This window comes from Triplophysa rosa, linkage group LG17 (assembly GCF_024868665.1).
Source record: "Triplophysa rosa linkage group LG17, Trosa_1v2, whole genome shotgun sequence".
Classification (NCBI taxonomy): domain Eukaryota; kingdom Metazoa; phylum Chordata; class Actinopteri; order Cypriniformes; family Nemacheilidae; genus Triplophysa; species Triplophysa rosa.
The window spans coordinates 10,862,197-10,889,781 of record NC_079906.1 but is presented as its reverse complement, the minus strand read 5'-3'; the positions used below and the strand labels follow the sequence as shown (position 1 = coordinate 10,889,781).

Sequence of the window (27,585 nt, the reverse complement as noted above, 5' to 3'; positions counted from 1 at the left end):
CATTTTATTAAAATAAATACCTTTACAATCTGATAAGTGATAGGGAAAAAGTTCAGCAAGTAGCAATCCCGAACCTACGACGACATGAAGTAGATAACACATGCTTTACGCTCTACGCCACCGGAGCAGTTAATTTTCTCGTGCCTTTCTTACATTTTGTCTATTCCAATCTGAAACTGATGGGCGGAGTTAGTATAAATAGCCTCTGCTTACAAAGCGGGCTACTTGCATGGTAAATAGACACTCCGTATTTTTTATTTCTTACAAAAAGTGGTGGGGACATGACCCACCCATCCACCCGCAAATTACGCCTATGATCCAACCGTTCAAGACTTTAAAAGTTTATACATGGATGTGCCTTGTGCCTTTTGTGGAGTGAAATAAATAATTCACAATACATTAAAAGCAATAAAATAGCACAACAAACCCATATTTTCCACGATCTATACCACATTTCTCACGTTTTCATAAAAAAAACTATGGACGTAACTGCGTTTTTTGACGTAACAACCAGCCAATAGCAGCGCTGCTGATCACTAGTTCTTCTATCGATATATGCTGCCTTTCCAATTAAGTCCAGATATACTAATCGTACACAAGAGGTGCGTTCGAAGAACTGAATTATCCAGATCATGATTAGCGGGATTAGGTCATCTCGGATATTTCATTTGATCTTGGATGTAGTAAGCGATGTACGAAGAACGGGCTCCTAGACTACAATAGATCTTGTTACATTGGCTAAACACAGCTCAGACAGTTTTTCCTCAATGCTCTTAGGTGGGAAAAGCCTGTGGGCTGGTTTGGGCCTGAGCCACTTTGGTTGTGAATGTGCTAAATCAAATAGAATTCCGTGGATAATGAGCTCTTTAATGAAGTACTAATGAAAGAAAGAAAGAGAATGTATTGTAAAATGGCTAATGTGAATGAAGACCAATGCTAAGCTCTGAAATGTACTGTATTCATTTTGCAAGAAACACATTGTGGTTGGCACATTACACAGGTTGCATATTTTTTTTTATGTATTAATATCAAGTCAAAGCCAACATTGTTGTCAATTCTGCTATATACGTATGTACAGTATAGGACATACAGAAGATTGAAATTTGGTTTCCCTCACACCCGCGGTGTAATACATCAACATTACATAATACAAGTATAATAAAAAAAAGGAAAAAATACTAAGATTCATTACTTACAATCAAGACATCACACCACATGAGTTTAAATATATTTACATATATCTGCTGTCCTTCTGAAACCCTGTGTCTCCATATTTTATTATTTTATGTTTGCCATAAATCATTATTATTAGGCACCCTTTATGTTTGTCACTGGGTTTTGCAAATATCTGATTTATTAATAGTATTAAAAAACTGTGAATTTGGACATCCAGGGTTTCAGAAGGACAGTAATGATATTTACATTGTAGTGCAAACAATATGATGATGTGACTTGATTTCTCCAGTGTGTCATTTTTTGAAGGATCTATTGACAGAAATGCAATATAATATACATATGTCTTTAGAGGTGTATAAAGACCTTACATAATGAAGCGTTCTGTTTTTATTACCTTAGAATTACCTATTTCTATTTACATACACCGTGGGTCCCCTTGCATGGAATTCGCCATGTTGTTTCTACAGTAGCCCTAAACGGAGAAACTGATCGAAAGAGCACGTTTCATAAATACGTTGACTCCAAAAATAACAAAGCAAAAACGTGTCGCCATCTTTGTTCCGTAGTGCTTCGAAGATTAGGGGTGGAGTGAGCCGTTGGATGCAATTCACAACCTTGCTACTAGATGCAGCTAAAATCTCCACATTGCTCCTTTAACATTCTAACAAGCGTCTACAGATAAAAATAGGCTCTCTGGCGAATTTTGCCACATTTACAACCATTGTTTAATGTGCACTACCCTTGTAAATAAACTAATCTAAACTGAGCATGTGTATTTAATGCATGCGTGCGTGTGTGTTTGCGTTTGTGCGTTTGCATGTGTGCGTGTTTTCTTTAACCTTCCATACTTCTATATCCTGCCAAGATCATGGGTGCTTTGAATAAAAGAATTCCCAAATGCATCTATATTCTTTGCATTTTGCTATAATTGTTTCCTGCAGTCCACAACATATCAGAGCAGATGTCCATCATCACTGACAGAAGCATCATTATACCTTAAGCACTCCTTGGACAATGATAAATCAGATCAGAACCGCAAACAAGAGTGTCCATTAATTCTAAGCTCTTCTTTCCAACACTACAGTAATCTCCAACTACATGTTGAGTTTGGCCAGCCTGCCGTTTCATCCAAAGCAATATTGAGCGTTTAAAGCACCGACACGCTTTCATAAAGTTTTATCAGCAAATCGCTGCAGTGATTAAGGCGAGCCCTGGCTTTTGTTTAAGGGCTGCCTCCTCCCTCAGCTTCACAAAGAGCGGTCTGTTGGAATCGTCCAACCTGGAGCCGGCCCTGGACAGGCAGCTGTGCTGGAGCGAGCAGGCATGATAGATCATATCCGGGATTACTAAGTAAAATAAGCTCTGCTCCCACTTCTTGCCCCATCTCTCTCCCAAAAAATGACAAAGCGCTGTGTGTATTTGATTTGGCTGAAGCTTACTTAACTCTTTTAAGCGTATTTATCAGCGAAGTGGCATTCTGGTTAGATTTGGAAGGCAATCATGAGGGTTTCGGCGGATTTAGGGATTTGCTGCAGCAGATTTTTGAAAATGCCTGGACTACTGCAATGTTCTCAGTTTTACTAGTCATTTTTGTTTTTGTTTACTGATGAAAATACCTAAGCATCTTTATTTACTTGTAAACTTGGGTAAGATAAAAGTGTATTTATATAAGAGAACATTTTAAAACATTTCCCTTTGCATTTTTGTCCTGTTTTAAATATAAATATAGTGATATGAAAAGCTAAAGACCCAATTAGATATCTTATAAAATAAAATTTTGTCATAATTTTATCACCCTCGTGTTGTTCAAAACCTGTATGTGACTCTTTCTTCTGTGGAGCACAAAAGAAGATATTTTGAGAAATGTCTCCAGGCCAATGTTGTTTGATTACCAACGTATTTCAAAATATCTTCTTTTGTGTTCTGCAGAAGAAAGAAAGTCATACAGGTTTGAAAATACATGTGACATGACATACTTGGATCTCAAATGCTGATGATTCTGAGTCTGAAATGTACAGGCATGAACTAGTAATGAAGAACATGCTGCTCTGTGGTTTCTGGAGGACTGGGCGAGAATTATTTTTTGATGAACATCAGGGGATAGAGCAACGACCTTTAAGAGCAACTGTGTGACCCTGACCTTGAGACAGCACCCACAGTACGGCAGGAGTGCTGTAGACTGTTAACAGCTTGGAGTTGCCCAGTCCTCCTCAAAGCAGACACGCTCACCAACAGGTACATGTGGTAAAGCTCTCAAAGGCAACTACTATCCACCCCCGTCTAACCATAAATCAATAACACACACATCTCCTGGTACAAATAGACACATATGCAGGTACAAAGGTCTTCACTTTTCATGGCAGAAGCATTTGAGCAGTAAGCTTACTTGTTAGTTGATGTATTTGCTTATGGATTACTTGTCAGACTCAGTATTTCCTGTGTTGACATGCATGATACCATTGTGTCACGTAAATGAATCTCTGCTGTCCTTTATGTTCTTAATGTTTAATGTCTGACGGTGAGTGAGTAGTCTTGATTCTAGTTTCCATTTTAAAGAGAACCAAAATGCTCTTTCAAAAGTCATTTTTGAGGAAGGCAACTAAAAAATGCATCTTTGATATTTAAGGGATAGTTCAGCAAAAAAAATCTGTCATCATTTATTATAATTTATCTTAATTTATAAATGTTCAAGTAACTTCTATATGACTTCTGTGAAGCACAAAAGATGATATTTTGATTAATGCCTCAGTGGTTTTGTATTCATACAATGGAAGTCAATGGGGGCCAATGCTGTTTGGTTACCAGCATTATTCAAAATATGCGGAAGAAAGAAAGTCATACAGGTTTGAAATGACATAAGGGTGAAAAAATGATGACAGAATTCTCATTTTTGGGTGAACTATCACTTTATTGTAAGTTGGATAGATTTTGGTTTGGACAGAAATATTTATATTTACATATCCAAGTCAAGTAATGCACGATGATCAATGACTGTTAAGTTCAGGTGCTGTTCTCCTTTCAGTTTTTCAGAAATAAATTATTTTAGGTCAGGCACTTTGCACCCTGGTTCCCCCCAAAGTGTATTTCCAATATTTCAAACATATGTTACATGTTATTCTTTTGAGTGTGTCTGCAATTTATGTACTGTACATGCGAATGTCACGCGAGTTCACGCATCTCACCTCATTGACTTGTTGCTTGTCCAGGTGAAAGATTTGACCGGAGCTTGTGGCAGCGATCTCCTCATATGCTCTGTATCCTGGCTGGGACCGATCCCCACAATCCCCCGTCAGCACAAACACAACCTGGATTCAGAGGGGATGGGGGGGAAAGTCAAGGAACATTAATGAGTGTGTGAGTGTTTGGGTTAGGGGGAAGGGTGTCGGCGTCAAACGTCAACACTGGTGTATATTCCATAAAAAGAACAGATGGATTTTAAATGGACTGTGAGCTATTTAGATTCATACCAGGGGTTTGAGTGACTGCTTGCGCTCTGAGCACGATATATTTAAAGGGCCACTATTGGTACTAAGTGGTGTAGGGAATATCATATACATCACCTTTAAATTTTGATTTCAAATGTCCTTTTTCTGTAAAGTCAGACCTATAACTGAAATCCTATTCCGATCATGCCAAACCAACAGCATGGTTATGACACTGGACAAAAATGTATTCAAATTTACCTGAGACTGTGATTTACCTGAGACTGTCGGAGCTGCACAAGTTGAAGAACATCTCTCTTCAACCGGTAGTCTTTGGCTCGGGCATCTGTAAAAACATAGATAAAAGATCCAGGCAGGGAGACCTCTAAAGCCTTCTTGATGGCCCCAATGCTCATCTCTGGACAATCACCTCCACCCTGAGAAACAAGAAGAACAGGGCCTCCAGTATGAACATGTACGTTTATATACTAAATAGACTCCTGCTAATCGAGGCAAATAAAAGTATACAGATTGCATTGGCTCAGGCCACGGGTTCTAGTACTTACTCAAAACCCCAAAGGGACAATAAGAACACAGTGCTAATAAAATTCTGTGTGTTTAGATGGACCAGGATACTCAGATAAAGCCACAGAGTGCAAGTAAGAACACAGAGTACAAAATAGGACTTGATGGTTTATAATAAAGAGTCAGATGGTTTCGTAACACCAGTGGTCCAGAATACATGCGTAAACACGTGAAAAACGTGAAGACTTGAGACAGAAAGAGGGTGGAGCAACAGCATTTTGAATGTGCTTGAATGAGGTGCGGAAAGTTGTGGTAAATGAAGGCCCACATGGAATCGGCTGTCATTCACACATCTTTCAATGTTCACTTCTTAAATATTTGAGTTATTTTGATTATAAATGTGGGACTGTCAGCTCCATTTAAAACATTTAAGCATGTTCAAATAAATTTCGCAGATTTTCCCTGAACAAAAACTTGGACATCGTTACAGACAGGAGGTTAATATTTAAAATTAAGAAATGTACACTCAAAAGATGACTGTTTCAACCCATATTTTACCCATGCACTCTTGTATTTCTGTGCACTCTAACAAATAAAGGTGCTTCACGATGCCATAGAAGAATCCATAAAGAACCTTTAACATCTGAAGAACCTTTCTGTTTCACAAACAGGTTCTCTTTGGTGAAAAAAAGTGGAGCGACGCGATTTCTCATTCATTTCAATGGAAGCTCCACTACTTCCGGCAACACGAGTGACAGTGACCGTTGGCGACAGGAAGTGCGTGTGTCTAGCGACGCAACAATTTGAGAATTGTTCAACTTTATGCAAATTAAGAGCATCTTTTGGGAGCAACTACCAATGGGAGTAAAGCAGCGGCGCTCCCATCATCTGTCTACGTCAGTTACTGCAGCGTTTGTTTATAAATGTTTCTAGGACAAATAAAGTTAGGAACGCCTTCTAACGACCTCTTAGCGAGAGACTAGCAACACACAGCGCGAGACTAGCGACAGTCACTGGCGGTGTGAACGCAGCGTTGGATTACAAAAATGTAATAAAAATATGATTTTTTTATGGTTCTTGGTGGAACCAAAAATGGTTGTTTGACATCAAATAATGATGTTTGATCATATGATTGCAATGAATAAAACATCATCTAACTATCAAGAATTCAAATAAAATATTACTTCAAAAAGTAGATCTAGATCTTATGGTAGACTTGTACACACCTGAACAAACAGCTCTTGAAGATCCTTCTGGAACTTCTTGGGGTCAGTAGTGATAGAAACAGGACCTATGTCTAGTTAGGAAAAACAAGGAATCAAGAAACATCAGCTGTTTTTATTGCGTACAAAAGCTTAATGTTAGAATGCTTTTGATCTTCATTAACTGTTTGGAAATATTTCAGTCTGAACACCTCAATTCGACAAAGAATTCCTTCGGGAGTAGGCGGGAGTTTTGAAAAGATTTGCCTTATTCACCCTCATTAATGATTTTAAGCAGTGAGGATTAGACCCGGGCATGAAGCCCCATCCATACACACACAACACCACTAATGAGTGTCTTTAGTTTGTTTCAAGACATTCTAAGCCACCTCGGAATCACAAAACACATTTGTCCCCGATTATACCTTATTACCATCAGCATTTACAAACGGCTAACTCGAAACGTTCGACTGCTGAGACAATAAATGATCGACCGTGGAAAAATTCCAGCAGTCCTCACGCAAGAGCGCATAACGTGATCTCATCGTTGTTTAGACTTGTCATCACCCACCAAGCTAATCTCTGACCTGTTCCCTTTTTTGGCTGAATTTGGCACTGCTTTGGACTGACTGAAAAGTTGATTGATTAGAGGGATGAATCTACAACATATGGATGAACCGTCATAAATAAGATACATTGTTCGAGTCAGATATCCCCATGTTATTCTTTTATTACTCAGACAAAAACATCATTTTCGCAGTTATTAAAAATGAAAGACAAAGAGGAGGATTAGAAATCTGACAGTGCTTTGGGGGGAAATGACAAGAGATAAATTTGGCACACTTTTAAGGGTAAGCGTGTCTTCTTTTGAAAGCAACCGGGACAGATCGATCAATACAGCGCTTAATAATAAAAAAGATTGAAGCTATGATCTTCACTGCCAGCAGATTTGTAATGAATCTATTTATATCTTTGAAACAAAAGATCAGAAGGTAAAACTTGTGTGTTATTTCTATCGCCAGCGGCACAAATTGGATTTCTACTGTTGTTTATTCTAGCATTTTAACATTGGCTTAACCATCGACATGACTTGAGTGGTAGTCCTATGTTTGGCCCAACAATGGTCATCTTTAGTTTTGTGATTTTCTTTGGTGGCGCTATAGGTGCAGAACTATCACACCTCACCTTTCGCTCATGTAAATATTAAAAGCATCTAAGCAAATACTGAAACCAGCTCCAACATTCCTCCACGTCACTTCCATTTCTACACTTTCTCTTTCTCTTGGTCTTCCTCTTGTGGGAAGCCATAGGCTCTGCGCTGTCACACCTTTCTGTATGTCACCAGCTGTCTTTGTGATCTCAGAGATTTACAAGGTCCACAAGGGAACGTCACATTAAAATGTGTGGGAAGGACTGGCACCATCCCCCCCACACCACGGGCCTAGGACTGACGTCTCTCTTCTGACCAGGGGGCTGGGTTGACTCTTCCGGAGAATTGAATGGAGAACTGCGAGTGATTGTGTTAATTACACACTACCAGACAACAACATGTGCTTCTCATCATCTCCTAGGGCACCCTACCCCCTCAGGCAACAGATAGTTGGTCTGAAGCATACCGCATTGGGGACATTTACCTGAGAATGTTTCTCTGCAGATGTGTAATTTCAACATAGATGTTATTAGAACGACAAACGTATGTAAAGCAAATATCTGTAGTGTGCTGGAAATGTGAAAAAGAATGATCTGTCCAAAACATACCCAAAAATAAAAATGCTGTCATCATTTCATCACCCTCTTGTCATTTCAAACCTGTACGGTTTTCTTTCTTCCCCAGAGCACAAAAGAAGATGTTTTGAAGAAAGTTGGTCCCCAAACAGCGGCGGCACCCATTTGCTTTTGTTTTATGGACAAAAAAAACAATGGAAGTCAATGCAACAGTGCCGTCGCTGTTCGGTTAACAACATTCTTCAAAATATCCTCTTTTGTGTTCGGCACAAGAAAGAAAGTCATACAGGTTTGAAATGATAGTAAAGTAAATGATGGCAGAATTTTAATTTTTGCTACTTTAACCAGCTACTGTACTTAAAGAAACTATAACACGCTAAATACACGCGTATTGTTAAAACATCTCTTTCGCCATATGAGCCAGGCATGTCTCCATGATATGGACCACTTGCTTCGGCGGTCCCTTGTGGTGAAAATGTTTCTTGCATTTTAAACATGTTTTTTTCCAAACATCACAGTCCAATTACATTCCTTCAGTGCTATACAAACTTTGAAAACTTCATACTGTGCCATCTGTTTCTCTTTATAGATATGAATTTCACATTTACATAAGATAACATTTTTCTTTTTTGGTATATGGGCTTTTAAAAACACGACAAACTGACTTCCTATCATTGAGAATAATGAAGAGAGAGTAACTACCTGGATCATGGAAAGGAACCAGGACGAAGTTCTTGATTGGTCTGGTTCTGCGGCTCAGGGTCCTCTCCAGGATGCGTGACGCACCGTCTATCACCTGTTTGAGATCATCGTACATAGAGCCAGTAACATCGAACACAAAGGCCAGTGTGGACGCGCTGTCATCCGCGACGGAGCTCTTCTTCACCGGCGGACTGGATGAAGCGCCGTGCGCGCTGATACTCAGCGCCAAGAACAAGAATTTAACCACGGACCGATTCATTCTTATTTATAAATTCATTTGACTACTGCTTTAAACAAGTCAAAGTATAAAGAAACCCAAGTCCCATCAATCCCAGCAAAAAAAATGTAACGGTATTACAACCTCACCAGGTAAATGTTTTGGGAGTAAACCAACTCATTCAATTTCCAAATCGAAAAGTTTGCAATAAAAACTAGTTTTCCAGAGAATGTTTCGATGTAAGTAATCCTAGTTGGGTTTACCAGACGCGTTTTGTAGTAAAGTCCTTATGTATCGTCCCATCCTTGGCAGAAGTTGAAAGAAAAGTTGAAGGAGCTTGAAGCGCGTGGACACCCTCTATAGAGCGCTGCACATTGAGAATACTGGCGGGGAGGGGTATGAGGAGTCCTCCTTACAACCTGATTTTTGTGTGTAACTTGACCCGATTTTGACTTCCAACCCCATCCCACATGGCTTGCTCCACTTGAACGGGGGATTCCACAAACGCCCATGCCAACAGCGTCCATCCCTTACGAAATGAACCATGGTTTTACTACAGTAACTAACTATTGTACTTTAGTAACACCATAACCACACATTTGCAATTGCCTCACTACAATAGTTTAAATACAACACATATTGGTCAATCAATCTGTCCAAAAACAATGGTTACTACATTTACTATAATAAAACCATGGTTAACCTTCCTAAGTGATGTTAAACATTCATGTTTCTGACATCCATTATATGAGCAACGAATGCAACGCCGATTTTACAAGTGTCTTGGGAAGATAAAACAGTTTGTTCACAAATATTGCTACGTATGTAATTACATTGTACCCGAAATGTAATGTAAAGTGTGACCAGAAGATCTGATGGTTTGCTGTAAACACTGCGTTTTCGAATTTAGCATGCGCAATTTTTAGTCTCCGTTGAAATAATTTCGGTTTATTAATAGAGAGAGTTTATACGCAGCTGCCACACATCTAATAATATACACGCGCTCAGTGGACTCCGTCTAATGTTTGGCATAAAAGACAAGGCTCCAGTAGAGGAATCCCAGATGTTTTTTGAAAGGAAATACTCCGGATACACCGCAACCTACTTGTATATCCGGCTGAATTGTAGTAATGCTCAGATGCATCAATCAAACGTCACGCAACTTTGGTCGCATTGTCATTTATTGTTATGTTAACCGGATAGCAAGGCAGCAAACGTAAGCCCGGCCGATAACATGAGATTACTAAAACAAGGAAGGAAAGGGGCGATGTCACGACCCAGCAACCCCAGAGATTTTTCAGTAATCACACCAATTAGAAATAGAATGGGTTTATTGAGAGTGTACAGATGTTGTTCTTTCGATAATTCGATGTAAAGCCAACAAGACATTTGCACTCAAGTCAGCACACGGTTGGTCAAACAATCAAGACTCATCCAAATAACCTTGCCAAATTACACAATGCCATTCAAACCCATTGAACTTTAGGACATATTTCAACATCAGCATACAGTATTGGGCATGTTATAAAACAAGAATTTGGTCTTTGCTTAGATTTGACTTATTTTATGACGTGTTTTTATACAATGGTTTACTTAGTAGGTTTAGAAAACCACTCCGCTGTCTATCTTTATTTAAAACACCGTTTATACCAAAGACAAAACCATTATTTTAAAGACAAGTCCATTTTCAGTGCCCAAGTTTATAATATTTTCATATCAGTTTACCTTGAGAAGCAGAGCATCTGTTAAAATGAAATACTCTAACACACTGTTTGTCTGCCTCTTTCCAAGTCTTCTCCAGTTTTCCTAAACAGTCAATTCATCAGCCTTCTGCTCTTAACAATGTCAGATAAATAATCCAGACCTCACTGCAAAAAAACAAAACATGTTTATGACCTTTCATGTAGCAATTCAAGCCTGTGCAAAACATACATTCCTATCCTCCCTACTCGCAAGTCATTCTTGAGCCGTCCTGTGTTACTTGGGTGTGAAGTCTGTTTTGTTTTATTGTTGGATCTGGAAAACAAGCTTGTGAGTTGAGTGTGGGGCCTGTCTTATTTTAGTCAACGAGAACTGTTATTGCTGATTCAGAAGCCCGGTGGCATTGACCGGGCCACCAGGCTTGAGTACTTCATAATGAAATTGAAGACGTGCCACAGATGCTCCATTACAATAGAGCCGCAACATTCAAGACAGATAAAAGAATCTGTGCTGCAGCAACAAGCCGTCACAAGACTTTACAGATACATGAAACCCTTGTGTGGCTGTATGTGTTGTGCAGTGCCATGCATTACAAAAAAATATTATTTATTATTTAGTCTACTAAGAATATTTTAATGTCAGGTCAAGTAACAGGAGCTGAATTGAAGGTATGATAATATGTAATTGTTTACACCCGAAGTATTAAGCCAAGTGATCTTTAAATGCATAATAATAATGGTGTACTATTAACCTTATTATATGTTATTATTATTAATAATAATAATAGCTATAATTACAATAATAGCTTTACTATTATTATTATTATTATTATTATTATAAAACTTGTCTAGGGCACTAAATGAACACATGGATTAAAAAATATGTTATTAAAACAAAAACTCCAGTCATATGGATTGGAATATATTAGGATCTTCTGTGGAGAAAACACAGGATAACTGTTTGAGCAATATTTTTGTGATTCTCTGGAACCGATTTACATTGAGACTGAGATTTGATTTATGCTTAAATTTTGTGTGACAAACTAGATTAAGGTTATGGATTCATTGACCACTGCAAAGTTTCTTGAAAGAGAGCCAATTTATCCATTGTGCTGATGGAATACACACTCTGTGCTCCTACTGAATGCTTAAACCACTCAACAATGCTGTCCAATTACATATACCATAAAGTGATGAAAATGGATGCAGACATTGATAAACTACCTCAGATATTAATACCTTTATCTTACTTACAGACAGCAAATAACATTAGAAGCAGTTATGTAGCAACTCAAATTTAATCATGAGGCAGAGAGTAACGGATAACGAGACTAACTGAAACAAGGGCTGTCTTCATCTGCCTGACACAAATATCTTTAAGCCTATGGCTTTTGTCTGAAGGAAAACCAGACAGGAAAAGAAAGGAACAGCAGTTTTTTACGCTAGTTGCTGGATGCAAAGAGAAAAAAATATATATATAAACAAATGTTCAGGTTTATATTTTAGCTGTGAGGTTTGTTATTTTCTTTACAACCAAAATTGTCTCAAATAAAAATATTTGTTATATAATTTTTTGCTTATTACAAGCTTGGTAAATGCAGTGAAGGCAAACACTGTAAATATTGACTGTAATATTTATTTAAATAATTCATGTAATAATATTTCCTGTAAATATTTTTGGACACATGTATAATAAAATTCCTTAAAATAAAGGTATTTGTTGTATAATTTTTCTCTTATTAAAAGCCTGGTGAATGCAGAAGGCCAACACTGTAAATATTGACTGTACTTACTGTACTTACAGTAAATATTTATATTTTAAAAAAATTGTACGTTTGTCTTGGTGAATGCAGTGAAGACCAACACTGTACATATTTCGGCAAATATTGACTGTAATATACTGTGATATTTACTGTAAATATTTCAATATATATATATATATATATATAATTGTATAATTCTTTTTTGGTGAATACAGTGAAGGCCAATACTGTAAATATTTACTGTAATAATATTTACTGTAAATATTTACTGTAATAATATTTACTGTAAATATTTAAAAAATGTATTTGTTGTATATATTTTTGGGTGAATGCAGTGAAGGCCAACACTGTAAATATTTCCGAAAATACTGACTGTAATATTTACTGTCAATATTTCTATAAATAAAATAAAAATATTTGTCATATACCTTTTCTTGGTGAACAATTAATTGTAAATATTTCCAAAAACATTGACTGTAAATATTTCTATAAATAAAATTCACAAAATGTGTTGTATATTTTTGATTATAAGCTTGATTAATGCAGTGAAGGCAAACATTGTAAAAAGTGAGAAAATAGATGATTATATACCTGTATTCCTCATGATGTTAATTCATGTATGCAGTTGACAAGGTCAAGTTAAACTGCTTAACATGCTAGGTTAATTTTGTATTAGATAATAGCATTACATACAGATGTACACACATTAGTTATGTTCAGAAATAACACTGTAGCACGTTGCTTGGTTACGACACCGTGTTAAGGTCTTTGTAATGAGTTTTGCCAGCAATGGAGGGGCTGTACATTATAAACAATATAACTGCGTACTATACACAATAAATTAATCTCCTTTCACATTCATATTACAAAAGAAATGCAAGACAGGATAATTGTCTTTCATTTTAAGAAGCTTTAGAAACGTTGAGGCTTGTAACAGCGATCCATACATTTCAAGGTCAACAAAAAATAAATAAAACATAACCAGGCTCTTAAATAATAAAAGAAGCGTACATCCACAATATCCCAGCTGAGTATGATTAAAAATATGAAAACATATTTTTTACACATATCTATAATTCAGGTCAGTCAACATGCGTTTTTAAAATCAGTGCCTTCCACAGTGTCCACTTCATTTTCTCAGTGAAACAAGCACTTGTGAAAATCCATGGGATCCTTCAGTATGCGTACACAAACACAATTTTCAGAATGGCAATTTCTTTCCTTTTTGTCACTGTATGACAAAGAAAAGGGTCAAAGGCGATTTGCTTGTGAGGAGTCGTGAGGATGAGTTCATAGTGGTTTATCTATTCTCTCTTGTACTTCTCAGTCACAAGTGTCCAGAATGAGAGGTCAGATGAAGAAGACTCATCTCTTTACATGGCATCGTGGGTTGGCATTGCACTGGATCCTCAGGCCCACCTGTAAAACAGAGTTCACAGTGACTTCTTGAAGAGACTGTTGACAAGAAAATTTAAATAAATATTTTTTTTTCAACACAACATACCTATATTACAAACTGCTACTATACTAGTCCATCATAGAGTGACAGAGCTTGTACAATAGATGGATCTGCCTTCGAACCCTCCTGGAACTCTTGGAGGGTTAACTTCCCATCAGCATTCTGGGTAACAAGTATACATGATATTAGTCTGTTTAATGTATATTTGTCTGCTAGAAGACATAATTCTTTATGAAAAATATTGTTCCACATTCCATATGGTGTCTCAGTAACTACACACACTATAAGCCACATTAAGATGATTTTCCATTATGCATGATGGAAACTCAATGTTGCTTCACATGCCCATCAGGGGGCGAGAACGGATTCACAACAATGCAAAGCACAACACACCACACTTCAGCACCAGTATCTACCGACTCCCCGGAGAAGCGATCCTGATCTGAGATTGCAATGAGAAACACCAAATCTGTGGGAATTTCAACAGTGAACAAACAATCCTTGATCTCATCCTTCAGCACTCAAAGTGGGGCATTAATGCCAACATTAGTTCAAGCGCATGCCACACTACTGTTTCTAAACCTGAGGGCAGTGTAAGTGATGCTAGCTTGGCCACAGATATAAGCTCTTGTTTCGTACTGTATCTCCTTGATGTGCCTTGTACTGCATTGATGGTAGAGGATGTGGATATTGAAACTGAATTATTAACTATTGATATTATGTCAAAGGTATACACGGCACTGGTTTGGACTAATTCACCAAAAATGAAAAATAATTGACTGACCCTCTTGTTATTTCAAACCTGTATGACTTTCGTTCTTCCACAGAACACAAAAGAAGATACTTTGAAGAATGGTCCTATTGACTTCTATTGTACGGACACAAAGCCAATGCAAGTGAATGGGTATGGCCGTTATTTTGTTACCAAGGTTCTTCAAAGTATCTTCTTGGGTTATTTTTTGTAACCCAATAGTTGGGTTAGAGATATTGGGTCGTTTTCTTAGGTTATTTCTGAAGTTCATTGGGTCATTTCTGTAACAACCCAGCCAGTTGGGTTAAAATTGAGCTGCGTGAACGGTTATTTTAAAGTCCCCGGCAATATTTCATGAAAAAATAGGCATTGTCATTTTTTATTTCATTGGGACTTTAAATTTCAACAGTCGACTGGCTCCAATGCTGACAGACGAGAGGCAAGTTAAAGTCGCAGTGAAATAAAAAATGACAATTCCTATTTTTTCATGAAATATTGCAGCGTTTACAGTAAATAGCTTATCAATGTGAATCATTTTCTTTTTAAAATTCATGTACCCTCATAAAATTCAGTTAAAATATGAAAATGCACTTCCACCCTGAAATGACTATCCATCTCAAATGACGTAAATTAGAGGCTTGGCCGGAGCATCCGATAACTCCTCCCCTTCAACTGTCAGTCTGGTGCCAGATTCATTTCAAAATCAATGCAACAGCTGTTTTACACATCCAATCAATACGCAATGATAAACACAGGACACTAATTTTCTCCTTAGAAATTCCTTTTCACTCGGAAATACGGAAGTAACTTCTGGTGATCGCAACTTCTGGTTCACAGGGACTTTAATATTAATAATACTTATTAAATCTCTGCCGACTGTTTTTATAATCTGCATGACTGTTGGTGCCAACAGTTGCTTTTTTTTAACCAACCTAGTCATAAACTTTTGTTGAAATCATATTTTAGATATTTGGCAGCGTACTCGGGACCCAGCGGAAGCGTCAGGGCTCCCAACCGCTGCAGCGCCACTCAGTCAAAAGCACCGGAATTCAAATGACGAGTGTGTTAATTTTATTTTGTTACATTTATTACTTTTATCATATTTTTAAAGCAAATAGCAGCAAATACATTTTTGGGGGGCATTCACTGACCAGAACAAGAGTGGGCTTGCCTCAGTTGCAGTTTCGTTTTCTGGTAATAACAGACTTGCAGAAATGGCCTTCATTGACAAGCTTTCAAATTATTTATCTATCTTTTAGAGAGATTATATGCGAAGGAAATCTTCAGAAGTGGGAGACTGAAGCCTTGACTGACAAATTTGCAGGCAAGAGATTAATGTCTGAAAACTTCCTGAAAGTACAGTCATGTGAAAAAGGACCTAAAATGTTTCATTTTTGACATTTAACAAATATGTGATGAAACGTGTACATAATAATAAATTAATATAATCTGTCATGTGACTCATGAAATTAATATTGTGTACGAATTTTCACAATTAAAGTCAATAGGAAAAGTGTGACCCCTACAGGTCATCAGGCTAAGATGTAAAGACCTTCTTCATTATAGTGAAGTGTGCTTGTACTTTTTTCCACATGACTGTACATCATTTTTGACAATACAGTTTTAATTATAAATAATAATTGTAATATTAATAATAATACTGTGTATGTGTGCATATTTGCAAAAGAGAATATCTGTTTATAGGTTGGAACAAACATCATTCAGTATCAGGAAGAGCAATGGAAAACCTTCATGTTCTGCAGCTCAAGTTTATGATAAAAGGAAGTACATTAATAAAACAACTGCAACCAAAACTTTTTATTGGAAATAAAGAATTATAAAGGTATTTCTATGTTGTGAATTATTTGTTTACACTGCAATAAAATAATAATAAATAGGATGGCCGAAGATAATAAACAACAGATATAACAATAATAATAAAATAATAAATAACATGTTGGCAAACTTAACCCAACAAATGAGTTATTTCATAACCAAACAGTTAGGTTAAACTTGTAACCCAATATATTGGGTTAAAATAACCAAACAATAACTGTTTTTAGTGAGTACAGGTTTGAAATGATGGGGGGTGAATATATGATGACAGAATGTTCATTTTTGGGTAAACTACCCCTTTAAATAGCAGTGATTTCTCTAAGCACATGTACTAAATCAACAGCCCAAATTGTTTCTTTGTTTTTTTTTAACACATTTAGTAACAAAACAGACATGTTACCTTATCCATCATGGCAAAAATGCGATCCACTCTCTTCTCTGGTGTGTTTTCCTCTTCTGGAAGGTCCACTGTGTTTCCCTTAAAAACGCAAGCAATATTTAAGACATATGCGATATTTGGCACTATAGAAATGGTAAATTTCTCTACACTTTCAGCTGAAATAAAATGTACATACCACCATTTGATAGATGGCGTCCACTATATTGAGCATTTCATCACGTGTGATGTAGCCATCATTATCAAGATCATAGAGCTTAAAGGCCCCTGCCGTATGTAACAAGAGGTCATGGTGACATTGGTGAGTAGCTATTGCAACACTCCATGAAGAATGTTAAAATAGGACCTGATACTCTTCAAAAACAAATGGTCAATAAAAGGCGATGGCTAAGCTTTAGAAAAGTTAGTCATCCGCAACACCATAGTAGGAAAGTTCGTTGCTCTGTTGAACACAAAAGAAGATATTTAGAAGAATGTAGGACAGCAAAAAATTCTGGGGCACTTTTGACTACCATTGTCATTTTTCCTACAGTATACTATGGTAGTCAATGGTGGCCAAGAACAGAACAAAGACATTTATACAGGTTTGGAACAACTTGAGGGTGAATAAATGATGAAAGAATTTTCATTTTTGGGTGAACTGTCCCTTTAACTGTACCTTTAAAGGTACACAACAGGGCCCGTATACTTACAGCTTCTTAGAAGATTTTAAGATAAATTAGGAGCTTTCTTAGTGGATTCTATGTAGGAGTCTTACCTCTAGAGCGATTCAGGACCAATCTAAGAGCACCTCTGAGCAAGGAAAAGACAAAAACTTTTTTCTTAGTTAGGAGGCAAGGTTGACCCCATTGCTATGTATGGATATTAAAGTCCTTTGTGCCTTAGCCTCTGGGGGATCGCTTCACGATGTAGCGGAAGCGAATGAGATGGTTTCACCCTCTCTCACATGCTCGCCGCATCGCGGGGTCCAAGCACCCGCCGCTGAAGTGTTCCCCTGGCACTTCTTCAGATCAGGCAGAGGATGCGCCTTCCCTGGCTTCTGCAGAGCTTGACAGCACCGCCTCAGAGCGATCCTCCCGCGATTTTGCAGCATATGAGGACGCACTCAGGGTGGTGACTCATGCAGTTGAAAGACTAAGTCTCAACTGGCCGCAGCAGCAAGAGGCTCCCAAACGCTCGAGACTGGATGACAGATTTCTGTCTGGTGGCCTGGGGGAGGGGCGTCAGCGACGCTCTTTCCCCTTCTTTGGCGATCTCCATGACGAGTTAACTCGTTCATGGAATAAGCTCTACTCGTCCCGTGTCTTTGTGCCTTCAACGTCAATTTATTCGACTATCGTGGACTCAAAGACAAGGGGCTATATGCTAATGCCCCCCATGGAGGAAACGCTGGCAGGCTATCTCTCCTCTGTGGCATCATCATCCCTGAAAAAGCCTGTGCTCCCCACCAAACCTTGTAGAGTGACATCGTCATTGGTGGGGAAGGCTTTCCAGGCAGTGTGCCGCTCTGCACACCATGGTGCTTGAACAGGTGTATCAATCTGACCTGCTCAAAGATCTGAGTACAGGCGGGACGACTGATGAAGAGGCTTTTTCAGAACTCCGCCAGGCCACAGATGTGTCCCTCCATGCCACCAAGCAGACGGCCCATGCCATCGGCCGATCTATGGCTGCTTTGGTCTCCACGGACAGGCATTTGTGGCTCAACCTCACGGCATCAAGGACAGGGATCGTACCTTCCTCCTTGATGCCCGTCTCCCCTCCGGCCTATTTGGCGATGCTGTTAATAGCGTCATCACTAGGTTCCGGGAGGCGAAGCGGCATGAAGAGGCATTTGTGAGATTTCTTCCCCGCCGTACTCCGACATCGGGAGTACGGCCCTTCCCAGCCCCGTTCTGGCCCAGTCTACATCAGACGGGAGGTCCAGAAAGAGAACGTGGTGAACCGTGTGCCCCCTCGTAGAGACAGACCTCTGGGAGGCCGGACCTGAGGAACATCATCTCCTCCAAGAAGAGGCCCTGATGGTTGTGCGCCCAGGACCGTGGGGGTGTGCCCTCCCAGGAAGGGGCGCTTAGCATTCCAGCATATATTAGAGGCTCCTTCCTTGCACCCTCAGGGGACCCCTGCGCTATCTCCGCTGCCAATGGCGTTTCGGGGGCCAGCGGTCCCCAACTCATCGTTACATGTCCGGTTGTCTCCTGCCACGATTCAGGACGCTGGACATCTAACATCCCCCCGATAAAATGAAGTGTCAAAACTAATACCCCTTTCAGAGAAATTGGCAGCGTGGAGACTTCTGCCAGATATCTCCCCTTGGGTACTAAGGACTGTAGGCATAGGCTACAGGTTTCAGTTCGCATATCGTCCTCCGCGTTTCAACGGCGTGGTCTCCACTTCTGTGAAACCAGAATGAGCGCATTTGTTGACACAGGAATTGCAAGCTCTACTCGACAAAGGGGCCATAGAATGTGTTCCCCTGTCAGACAGAGAGACAGGCTATTACAGTCTATATTTTCTGGTTCCCAAAAAGGACGGGGGGTTGCGTTCGATATTAGATCTTCGCGGATTGAACCGCTTTCTAAGAACATACAAGTTCAAAATGTTGACAATCAGGACGATCGTGTCTCAGATTCGAGCAGGTGATTGGTTTGTCACAATCGATCTCAAGGAAGCATACTTTAACATAGAGATCTTGTCACAACACAGGAGGTTCCTGAGGTTCGCTTTCGGGGGCGAAGCTTATCAGTATCGGGTTCTTCCATTCGGCCTAGCCTTGTCACCCCACACGTACACAAAATGTATGGATGCAGCTCTGGCTCCTCTGCGACTCCAGGGCATCCGCAATTTAAATTACATAAACGACTGGCTGATTTTTACCCAGTTTTGGGAGCTAGCGCTTCGATATCGGGATGTCGTCCTAGCTGATCTCGAAATGCTAGGATTGAGGCTCAATGCCACGAAAAGTGTTCTCTCTCCTGCACAGAAGACAACATATGTGGGAGTTGTATGGGACTCGGTCACGATGCGGGCACAGTTGTCCCTTGCACGTGTCGAATCTATTCAAAACACCCTAAGAACATCAGGCTAGGTCAGAAAGTTACAAATCACCATTTCAAAGAGTTGTAGGTCTCATGGCGGCTGCATCCACGGTGATACCCTTGGGCCTCCTGCATATGAGACTGTTACAGTTGTGGCTCAGATCCAGGGGATTTCATCCAAGGGCCAATCCCCAGAGGCAAATACAGGTTACGCGCCAGAGGTTTCGTACCCTTTCTATGTGGTTCAGACCTCGGTTTCTGACTTTAGGTCCCACTCTCGGTCTGTGTTGTCGTTGCAAGATGCTAACGACACACGCTTCCCTCACGGGTTGGGGTGCGGTCTTAGATGGCCATCCAGCCCAAGGGATCTGGAGAGGTCATCTTCTCGAATGGCACATCAATTGCCTCGAAATGATGGCTGTATTTCAGGCCCTGAAATACTTACTCTGGCAGTTATGAGGCTACCATGTCCTAGTGCGGGTGGACAACACTTCAGTAGTCTCGTACATAAATCACCAGGGCGGGAGCGGTTGCACCACCTGAACAAACTGGCCCAGCAGATCATGCCTTGGGCAGAGGGTAAATTCCTGTCCCTCAGAGCGATTCACATCCCGGGGCATATGAATGTGGGAGCAGACTTGCTGTCCAGACAAGCTTTGACGAATGGGGAATGGAAACTCCACCCCGAAGTGGTCAATCAAATCTGGGAAAGATTTTACGAAGCAGAGGTGGACCTCTTTGCTTCACAGGAGACAGCACAATGGCCCCTCTATTTCTCTCTGACTCATCCAGCTCCCCTGGGTCTGGAAGCGATGGCCCATACGTGGCCCAGACTGCATTCTTTACGCATATCCTCCGATAGCTCTGCTCCCGGGAGTCCTGGCAAGGATCCGTCAACAGGGGTCTCGCCTCTTCTTGATAGCTCCCCGTTGGCCAACCAGAGTGTGGTTCTCGGAACTAGTAGCCCTCCTCGATGGCTCACCTTGGTCTTCCAGTCAGGAGAGATCTTTTGTCTCAGGCGCAGGAGACAGTGTTTCATCCCGTCCCGAGCTCTGGAAACTCCATGCCTGGCCCCTGAAGGGAACCAGCTGAGAAGTGCTGGGCTTCCGCCCAATGTAGTAGAGACTACTCTAAGTGCTAGGGCTCCCTCCACTAGAAGGAGCTACGCCCTTAGATGGAGTGTTTTTGAAAGATGGTGCATGTCACACCACGCAGACGCAATTCACTGTCAGATTGTTTCAGTGTTGGAGTTTCTGCAAGAGAAACTGACCTCAGGGACAAGCCCCGGCACTCTCAGGGTTTATGTGGCCGCCATTTCGGCCTGCCACGCCCTGATTGATGGGGTTTCTGTGGGAAAACACCCTTTAGTCACCCGCTTTATTTGTGGAGCGAGGCAGCTGAGGCCTCCTTCTAGACATACAGTCCCTTCATGGGACTTAGCGATAGTGCTCGAGGGTCTGGTTAACGCCCCTTTCGAACCTATGGAGTCAGCACCTGTCAGGCTTCTGACCCTTAAGATGGTTTTTCTCATGGCAATCACTTCTCTTAAGAGAATCATAGATTTGCAGGCGCTCTCAACCTCGCCATCCTGTTTAATTTTTGCCCTGGGATGGTCAAGGCTATTCTGCACCCGAGTTATCTGCCCAAAGTTCCATTCTCCATCGTGCATCCGGTTGTTCTTGGGGCCTTCTGCCCTCCACCGTTCACAACATCGGAGCAGGAACGATTACACAACGATCCATGCTCTTTGGAATTACGTCCACCGTACCAGCCAGTGGCGTATATAGAAGCAGCTTTTCATATGCTATGGGAGCCGCAACCGGGGGGCGGCTGCCACCAAGCAAACGATGTCGCATTGTGTGAGGGATGCTATTGCTCTGGCCTATGAGGCGCGCGGTCAAGCTTCACCTCTAGGAGTCAGAGCTCATTCAACAAGGGGGGGTTTATCTTCTACAGCCTTAGAAAGAGGTGTCCCCTTGCAGCAAGTGTGTGATGTGGCGGGTTGGTCCTCTCCGCACACATTTGTCAGATTTTATAGGCTGGATGTCCATGCTACTCCAGGAGTCTACATCCCAGAGTGACGTCTGAGGCCTCCTCTCGGCTTGTGCACACACACCACACAACCTTGGGGGGTCCAGACACTTCCAGTGCGTTGGCGTTGGTATTCTTGTTCCCATAGCATTTGAAACGCAGCATCGAGAGTAGATTTTGATAGGGAACATCTCGGGTTACTTGGCTGTAACCCTCTTCCCTGAAAAAGCGGGAAAGAGATGCTGCGCCTCAATGGCGCACTGTAGGCGTGCCCGGACGTCCTTTCAGACAAAGTTGGAACCTGAAGTCACGTCCGCTTCACATGTATTTATAACCTGCAGGTGCGGGGGTAATTAGCCACGTCACCTGCCGAGGTTATTCAAAGCCAATTCTTGGTGTGTTTGACACACGTGCTTCACAACCGGTTGAACAAAGAATGTTCCCATAGCGTTTGAAACGCAGCATCTCGTTACCGCTTTTTCAGGGAACAGGGTTACAGCCAAGTAACCCGAGACGCATTTAAGTATAAACCGTTAGATTGAAATTATGTGTCATTTTTTCTGTTTTACGGTACTGACGCACTACATCTATATTGTTTGTGTGATCATTTTGCTTATAGAAGGTTGTGACAGATCCAAATCTCTGCTGCATCATTGCATTTTAGCAGTTGACGATTGTGTTAATGTAGTGATTAATTTCTCGCGTATGGCATTTCTGCGCTGTCTTGGATGTTAGCGTGTCTCTAATGAGATCGTTCACAAGCATGATCCCTATACAATCTAATGTGTTGTCTTATTAACTCACTGTCATTCTATTCAAGTTTTTTTTTGTATAGCGCTTTTACAATTTGCATTGCATCAAAGCAGCTATACAAGAAAACCAAAACCAAGAAAAACAAAAGTTGAACACAATAACTAGAAAAAAAATTTGATAAACCTTAAAAGTAATATAGAAATTGTCATGCATTGCAAAACACATTTCTTCTCACTTTTCGTGTTTCATCCATTTTCTCTGCTGCTAAAGAAACTCTTAATTCTCTTAAAAGTCCTTCTCGCAACTCCTAACAATTTTGGACCTTAAGAGCTCTTTTAAGGGTTAAGATGCTTTATGAATTACTTTAAGGAAACTGAACTTTAAGTGATAAAAGGTTTGACAACGATACAAGATTTCATTAACTGTTAAAGTTATGAAACTGAACTGGCGTGGTCTTTAACATTATAAATGCCTCAACATTTCACTGTTGACTATGATTTTGTGGTCTTGTATTGTTTAATGATGACAGGTACTTTGGTGGTGGATGAACATTTGCTATTTTTAGTAATATGTTGAGTACAGTACTGTGACTTCAGGATAAATCATGGTTACATTGTTACTTACACGTCTCCTTGGACTTTTACAACTAACGAAGTTGGACTTTTACAACTTCGATAGTAATCTGTCATTTGAGAGCCACGTCGCCAACACCTGTAAAATTGCGTTTTTCCATTTTAAGAATATATCTAAACTACGTCATATGCTGTCAATCTCAGATGCAGAGAAGTTAATTCATGCATTCATGACATCAAGACTAGATTACTGTAATGCACTGTTAGGTGGTTGCCCTGCAGGCTTATTACAAAAACTCCAACTGGTCCAAAACGCGGCAGCTCGAGTTCTTACACGTACAAAAAAGTATGAACATATTAGCCCGGTTCTGTCAACCTTGCACTGGTTACCTATAAAGCATCGCGTTAACTTTAAAATCTTGCTTATTACCTATAAAGCCTTACATGGTTTAGCTCCTCAGTACTTGAATGAACTCCTTTTGTATTACAGTCCTTCACGTGCATTACGCTCTCAGGCGTCCTGTCAGTTGGTAATACCTAGAATTTCAAAATCAAGTGCAGGTGGTAGATCCTTTTCCTATCTAGCGCCTAAACTTTGGAATAGTCTTCCCTGCACTGTCCGGGAGGCAGACACACTCTGTCAGTTTAAATCTAGACTAAAGACGCATCTTTTTAATCTTGCATACACTACTCTTCCATAATATAAATCTTCAGAGGGTTTAGGCTGCATTAGTTAGATCAACCGGAACCAAAAACACAACTGATGTACTTGTTGCATCAAAGAGTACAGAACAGTACTCTACTCTCAGCCAGTCTTGTCTCATTGTTCCAAGGTTACCACAGCGAGCAGGATGCAGTTCATGGCCTGACCTGATGGTAGAGCGGAGAATGGGAAGTGGGGACCTGACAAGAGCTGAGATGATAGAGCTGGATAAAGAAGGACGCGGTCTCTTGACATGTCTTCACCACAAAACTTCAAATGCTATTAGATTATTAATGATAATCTTAAACTATAATTTATTTTATTATTAAGTTTATTTATTTTATTTAGCCTTGTTGTGCAAGTTCTCTGGAGCTTGTGCAGAGGCAGCAGCTTTTGCCAGAGGGGAACTGGAATCCCCTGGTTGGGCCTGGGTTCTCCTGAGGTTTTTTTTCTCGATTAGAGTTTTGGGTTCCTCGCCACCGTTTGCATACTGTTTTTGCACTATCTGCCTGACCGGGGGGGCTGCTTTAGAATCTTAAAGTTTTACTTAATTAATATTGCATATAGGAATTTATAGTCTGTTATATTTGACCTGTGCTTCTCTCTCCTTTATCCTAAATGTGTGCTCTCACTGAGCGTGTGTGCGTACTTGTCCGTGTACGTACGTGTGTGTGTGTGTTGTGTGTGTGTGTGTGTGCGTGCGCATGTGTGTGTGTGTGTGTCTCTGTGTCTGTGTGTGTTGGTGCGTGTTGTGTGTGTGGAGTGTTTTGTGTGTGGGTGTGTCTGTCTTCTGTGTTTTCAACCTTTTCTTGTTTTTGCAGGTACAACTTTGATTGTTTTGCTTGTAGTCAATGTGTCTCATGTACAGCTGCTTTGTAACAATGAAAATTGTAAAAGCGCTATATAAATAAAGTTGAGTTGAGTTGAGTAATCAAAAAAGTGCTTACAGCGAAGCTTTTCATCCAAGGTCCCGCGTGATGTCACAGAGAGAGCCTGAATGAACTCGGAGAACTCAATCCTTCCATCCTGAGAGAAAGAAAGACGAAAAAATCAAGTAATTGAGATAATTGTGTCTTTTATTTCTTCCCCACCCTCTGTTCTTCCTTGGGGCTACAGAAATTGCCGTCTACTGCCAAATATAAAACAAATAAGTTGTGACACCTTTTTTAAATGTGTCTATTAAACGTTTGACAGTATAATTGATAATACAGCTTCCAAAATCTTTATTATATACCCTAATCCATTCTCTATAGCCTGATTTTGTGTGATTCATGTCTAGGCACATTATGATGACTAATTCTTTTGATGTGTTCACTTCAGATCGAGCAGGTGAGCGTGAGGAACTTTAACAATGAAAGACAGCATTCAGTTCCCTTTGAATACAATTATCCAATCAAAGCATTGTTCCAGGATTTCAGCCTAGTCACTTGATTTGCACATGTTTTTTGTGTGCGTGTTTATTTTTATTTTATTTTTTTCTTCTCATGCATTACTAAAAAACTCAAAAAGCGTACAATAAAAAAAAAAAAAAAGTGCGCATGCAGTAACTTGACAAGAGGCTTGAGAGAGACAATTGACTGACAAAAAATGAAAAATGCTGTGTTCAACAATTTTGTTATTCTAAAGATGTCATTATATGATTTGAAGTGGTCAAAAGTCCAGACCACACATTGCCAGGTTTAAAGCCACAATGTGGCTACTGCTGTATGTTATGAGTCACTGTTCCGTAGGTATATGAATCATGTTTAAAATCACAGCATTTCTACACCCTGCAGCCACATATACCGACTGAATTGTTCCAAATGAGGAAGAAGAAAAATGAAGGGAGATCATGAGTTTTCCAGTCGTAAATAACACTATAGTATACTACAGTAATTTATGTGGACAAATATACCTCTACTGTATAGTAAAAAAACGAAATACACAGAACTTAAAAATAAAACAAATTTAGGTAAACCGTGGCCTTAACAAAGGTCTTCTGAAGCGAATCGATGCGTTTGTTTAAGAGAACTATCCATATTGACAGCGCTTTTAACGTTGATGTCTAGCTTCCATCATCTCTGGAATGCATGTGAACCAGAGGCTTGTTTTTCCAGCAGATGACGCTTGCGAGTCGTAAGTTCCGGTGACGAATGCTACATTTTTCATTTTGTTCTAACAGGATAGCGTCTACTCCGGTGGGAGTTTTCGTCACCATCATTTGCCGGAAAAACAAGCCTCTGGTTCAAAAAGTGAAGGACAACCACATGACAATGCTTAATGTCAAGCCCTGCTACTTCAATGCTGTAACAAAACTAATGTGAAAAAGATTTGACCCACTTGACCCAGTAAAAGCATTGAAATTTACAGGGTAATTACCATTTAAATGCAACATTAACACTGAGCATTAAATCAATGTTGTCTTGTTGTCAATGCTGAAGCAAAATTTCCTGGCAGCGATGTCTGGGCATCTGCGGTCAGAACAATCATTATTGTGAGTCCTGGTCCTTTAACCTTTGCTGTAATGTCAGACTTTTGAGATTGTTCTGCGGGATATCACTGCGGTTCTTTACAAACCAAGACTGATGCTATCTTCAGAACAACGATCGCTGGAAAAGTGAAATTGAGGTGAAACACATTGCAGAATGGTACGGATCGTTGGAAAAGAGCAAGTAAAGGCCAAGGCTAATGTGTTTCACTAACAACAGTGGTGCCTTTCAAAAAGAACCCATAAATAAACAGGGAGTTGTGTTTGAGTCTCAGATGTTAGTTTGGCTGCTATACAGCTCTTGTCTGGCGGGGGTAACTGGCTCCTATAATCACATTAGATCGTTCAGATAACCAAATTAGACCATTTACCAAAGCATTACTTGGAACCAAGTACAATATACAAGAGGTAATTAAAAAGGAAATTAACCTTTTACATCCCATGCATATACAGTACATTCACAGTCTTTTTTACAGTATTTTACACACATTTTTTGCTGAAACATATACACACATCAAACAACAACAACGACCACCAACACATTCGCAGACAGCCTGAGCAGGTGTCTGGTTCAAATGCCCAAAAACATTCACTCATAAATCACTTTTGTCACAAATGATCTCTTTATGTGGTCATCCATGACTCATGTCTGTCCTTTGATCACTGCTCTAATGGAAATGTAGACACCAGGCGACAGAAACAGGGGTCAGACATGTAAAGGATAATGTACAGCTGGTCGTCTTTTTATAACATATATGACATTATATTTACAAATGATTAAACCAAATTGCCTGTTCGTGACATTTGAATGTCGTTTCGTACCTTAAAACCGAAAGTAAACGGCTTTTCCTCGCAGAAAGTCTACATTCTGTAAAAATGAGGTAATAAATGATTTCAAATTCACATTTCATGTCCAGTTTTTTCTCATGTGGCAAGTAGCCGTGTAATAAGCGGGATAATGTACAAGCAGCCAGCTGTTATCGCGAAATAAGCCCCTTCAGTGTGATACAATGTCACACTGTCGGGGCTTATTTCTGCGATAACAACCAGCTGCCTGTACATTATCCCTTACATAACGAACCTTCAAATGTCGCGACTGGCCAATCAGAATCAAGCATTCTAATGAGCCGCGTAATAAAGAATACA

General features: G+C 40.0%; 2 protein-coding genes across 3 annotated transcripts in view; both read right to left on the bottom strand.

The window, feature by feature from the left end:
- Window positions 1-9,408, bottom strand: part of hmcn2 (hemicentin 2) — an 87,271-nt gene extending 77,863 nt beyond the window's left edge. The window contains 4 exon segments of the mRNA XM_057356507.1: window positions 4,359-4,481; window positions 4,877-5,035; window positions 6,350-6,420; window positions 8,753-9,408. Of these exon segments, the coding sequence (XP_057212490.1) occupies window positions 4,359-4,481; window positions 4,877-5,035; window positions 6,350-6,420; window positions 8,753-9,011 (612 nt within the window). The 5' untranslated portion in view covers window positions 9,012-9,408.
- Window positions 9,409-10,269: 861 nt separating this feature from the next.
- The window catches only part of ncs1b (neuronal calcium sensor 1b), a 35,803-nt gene continuing 18,487 nt past the window's right edge, over window positions 10,270-27,585 (bottom strand). The window contains exons 4-8 of one of the 2 annotated variants that reach the window (XM_057356214.1): window positions 24,920-24,998; window positions 17,054-17,142; window positions 16,879-16,956; window positions 13,937-14,053; window positions 10,270-13,851 (exon numbers count right to left, since the gene is read on the bottom strand). In XM_057356214.1, the coding sequence (XP_057212197.1) occupies window positions 13,955-14,053; window positions 16,879-16,956; window positions 17,054-17,142; window positions 24,920-24,998 (345 nt within the window). In that variant the 3' untranslated portion in view covers window positions 10,270-13,851; window positions 13,937-13,954. The remainder of the gene's footprint in view (window positions 13,852-13,936; window positions 14,054-16,878; window positions 16,957-17,053; window positions 17,143-24,919; window positions 24,999-27,585) is intronic. The other variant, XM_057356213.1, reaches the window with a different exon arrangement.